At 41.1% G+C, this 3373-nt stretch overlaps 1 protein-coding gene across 1 annotated transcript in view; it reads left to right on the top strand.

The window, feature by feature from the left end:
- Nucleotides 1-3373, top strand: part of LOC106805704 (phosphofurin acidic cluster sorting protein 2-like) — a 92093-nt gene that overhangs the window by 11453 nt on the left and 77267 nt on the right. The window contains exon 2 of the mRNA XM_014807410.1: nt 1143-1230. Within this exon, the coding sequence (XP_014662896.1) occupies nt 1143-1230 (88 nt within the window). The remainder of the gene's footprint in view (nt 1-1142; nt 1231-3373) is intronic.

Below are 3373 nucleotides of genomic sequence, written 5' to 3' on the forward strand. Positions count from 1 at the left end.
ATATACCCGCCCTATGAGGATGCTGAAACATTGGAGAGGTCTATAGTGAAGGCCCTCGGCAGAGGCGGGAACAAAAGCTATAGGCAGAACGTCAGGCAAAGCAGGGGTGAGGAAGGATAGACCTTGGTTTGACCAAAGCTGTAAAAGCGCGAGACAAGAGAAACAGGAGGCCAACAGAAAGTACAGAAAAATACGAAAACTAAAATTCGAAGGGGAACAAGTAAACGAACAAGTAAACAGTAGAGAATGGCACGCTGCATGGAGTGATATGAGGAGCTCCAACAAGCATAACCAGCAAAATGCCTTTCATCATAAATGTCTATCTTTTTAATATATGGTTCCAACTTTCTATTTTCAAGTCTACCGCAGATTTGAGGTTGTTTTGACTCCAAGTATATTTGCCCTTACATCTTTCATCTTCGAATTTTGAATCGGGAGCGGAGCGGGTCGTATAGTGAGCGAGGGTATACGACGCGACTCGGATAGTGTGCGTGGCCATCCGACCCGCCGCCGAGCGCTGAAGAAAATTGTCCAATCACAGAGCAACGTCGTGGGAACCGCATTCGGTCAAAATGGCGGGGAAACACTCCCGACCCTTAGTACACACTAAATCCGCTTGGAATGCCACGAGAGCGCCATGGTTAGCGCCGACTTTGAGTCGTACAGTGTGCGGGGGCCTCCCGATCGATCGGCTGCCGAGCGTATGGTGTGCGAGGGCTTACAACTGCGGCCCGAGCAAAATCGTATAGAGTGCGGCTAGCATAACTTTCTTGTGAATTTGTAATTGTGACATATTTTCGATATATGCAATATGGGGATTCGCACTAAGTTGAGAATAATTATTGTGTAGTGTGACAGAGGTATGTGTGTCTGGTCTAAATACTGTATGTCATGATAATCATTAATTAAATTGAACTGATGGGAAAATACGTTTACAACTTGCATGTATGTATAGGATAATTCTTGTCAACTGATGAACTCATTAGTATTAGTAACTCACTTAGCTTATGTTGAGGTGTTGAGTGAGAGTAAGGGGTGCCGGGTATTGTATGCGTGCCATGTATGTTTCATGTGTAGTTTTGGCATTCATTTGTGGGTCATGTGTTGACAGACATTCATCTTTTGAAATGGTGTGATTTCAGGTTATGCACACTAAACTTGACGAGACTGCAGGTTTTGAAGCAACTGGACACAGACATTACATCTATCATTGTTTCGGTGAAGATGCAGGTAGGAGCATATATCAAAATTAATGCGTCACACTAGTAGTGTGTGTTTTGCTATTGTACCATAACCTTTCACAGCTTCCACGATCGGTGGTGGTGTTCTAAGCAGCTGAGATTGAATGATTGATTACATTCCAACAGAGGGGAATGACTACATGTCATCTCTGTTGATATAAAGTGGAAAATATCCCATTTATGTATTGGCCAGCTGACTAAGGTAGTTGGGGATGCTATTTATTCGTGTCCTAGAGTTATCCAAGCGGGCTGCAATCAAATTCTATTTATACCTGCTCTATGCAGCTAGCAACTCGGCCTTGTTATGTTATATGATTTTAGTGAATCTATTGATATTCTATAGAAGTAGATATCTAACAATCAAGATTAAAACCCACCGTTGTATATTCATTGTTTCTACACGAAATGTTGTATAGTTTGTAAAATCAAATAGTATAAATATCGAATTGTGTGTTAATGTTATAGAATAGAATATTTGGAAAGATAGTTTCGGTTTCATTCATACAGATATATTTACGTGGTATCTGTTATCATCTATGTTTATCATTATAATAGTAATTTAGACAATTAGTAAATTTATACACCCATTGTCTTTACTAATGAATGCTTAATAAGCATAACACTGCATTTATCTTCTTACGTTCACTATTTATCCCAAATGTTAACAATGGTTTTAATCGTGTGGTGCATATTGTTACATACAACTGCCTTATGTCCACATACACAACTGTTACATGTTCTTGTTAAAACTGATCAAATATTGCTGATAGGTTACATCAGGCAGTGAGTGGCCTTGTGTAGAATATATTATCTATCTGATCACGGTTAATGCTAAGGGTTTTACTTCGATGAATGTGAATACCTGTTGGAACATTGTCGTGCAAATATTGCTTTTAAAATATGAGTCGTTGGCTGCGCATGTTGGATGACAAAATGTACCTTCGTCGAATTCCCAAGAGAACCAAATGCCAAATGCCAAATTAAAATTTTTCAGGATTGCAATTGCCTTGTCTGTGAAATTGGTTAGTGACAAATTTGATGCATAGTGAATGTTCTAGTGGTGTTTTCGTGTTTGTATATAAATTAAGCAGTAGTATTTTGTGTTTTTGAGATATTTCCTGTGCTGTATGTGAGCGTGCGCAGGATTCTTAATTGCTTATGAGGCTCGTACCTATGCAGTTAGCACATAGTTTGCCCACGATAACTTTGCCTTATTCGGCGGATCCTAAATCCACACAGTTTCTTTACTCGGCATCCCTCTGTAAAACTTCCCCATCGATGGATGTTATTTGGCTCTAGGTAGAAGGCGTCAGTTACTGTTACTCCTTGTGAATAGAATCAGGTGATACGCATGCACAGGCATCGTCACAGGGATTCTTGTTGGTGCCTTGAGAGACAATCGCGGCTGTTTTTGAAAGCTCGCTCAATGACATTCGCCATGTTTAATCATCAGGCAGCAGTAGCAGCGCACAGCCACTGCTGCTGGCGATTACGGAAACATTGGCCTCCGCTTGCCAGGATCGGTAAGCTTCGTGAACGGCTGTAGATTCCCCGCCGCAGTATTAATCGGTTAAATGGCTGCATGTAGCCTGCAAGCTGTGTGTGCGAATGTGGACCGGATGGTGCGATCCAGTGTCACGAGTCATAATTGCCATCTTGTGGTGATTCACGGCTTACATGTACAGCTACGTGAGCGAGACCATAAACAAGAACAACAACAACAATGATAATGACAACGATAATGTCAATAACAGCAATAATAATAATAATACCAACAACAACAACAACAACAACAACAACAACAACAACAACAACAGCAGCAGTAGCAGCAGCAGCAGTAGTAGCAGTTAGCAGCAGCAGTAGCAGCTGCAACGACAACGACAACGACAACGACAACGACAACGACAACGACAACGACAACGACAACGTGGCCCTGTCACACCTTGACAATTTAGCCAGCGTATGCCGACGTATCAAAATTTCTCTAAAACGCTGGCATACGCTGAACTATCGACGTTTTTTTTCAATTTTGGGCGTATACATAGCGTATTCAAAACGAGTTGGACGCGTATACATAATGTATTAGTAACTAATATAGAACGTATCGATAACTTATAGATAACTTATACCAA

The sequence above is a fragment of the Priapulus caudatus genome, unplaced genomic scaffold (assembly GCF_000485595.1).
Source record: "Priapulus caudatus unplaced genomic scaffold, Priapulus_caudatus-5.0.1 Scaffold7, whole genome shotgun sequence".
In the NCBI taxonomy this organism is placed as follows: domain Eukaryota; kingdom Metazoa; phylum Priapulida; class Priapulimorpha; order Priapulimorphida; family Priapulidae; genus Priapulus; species Priapulus caudatus.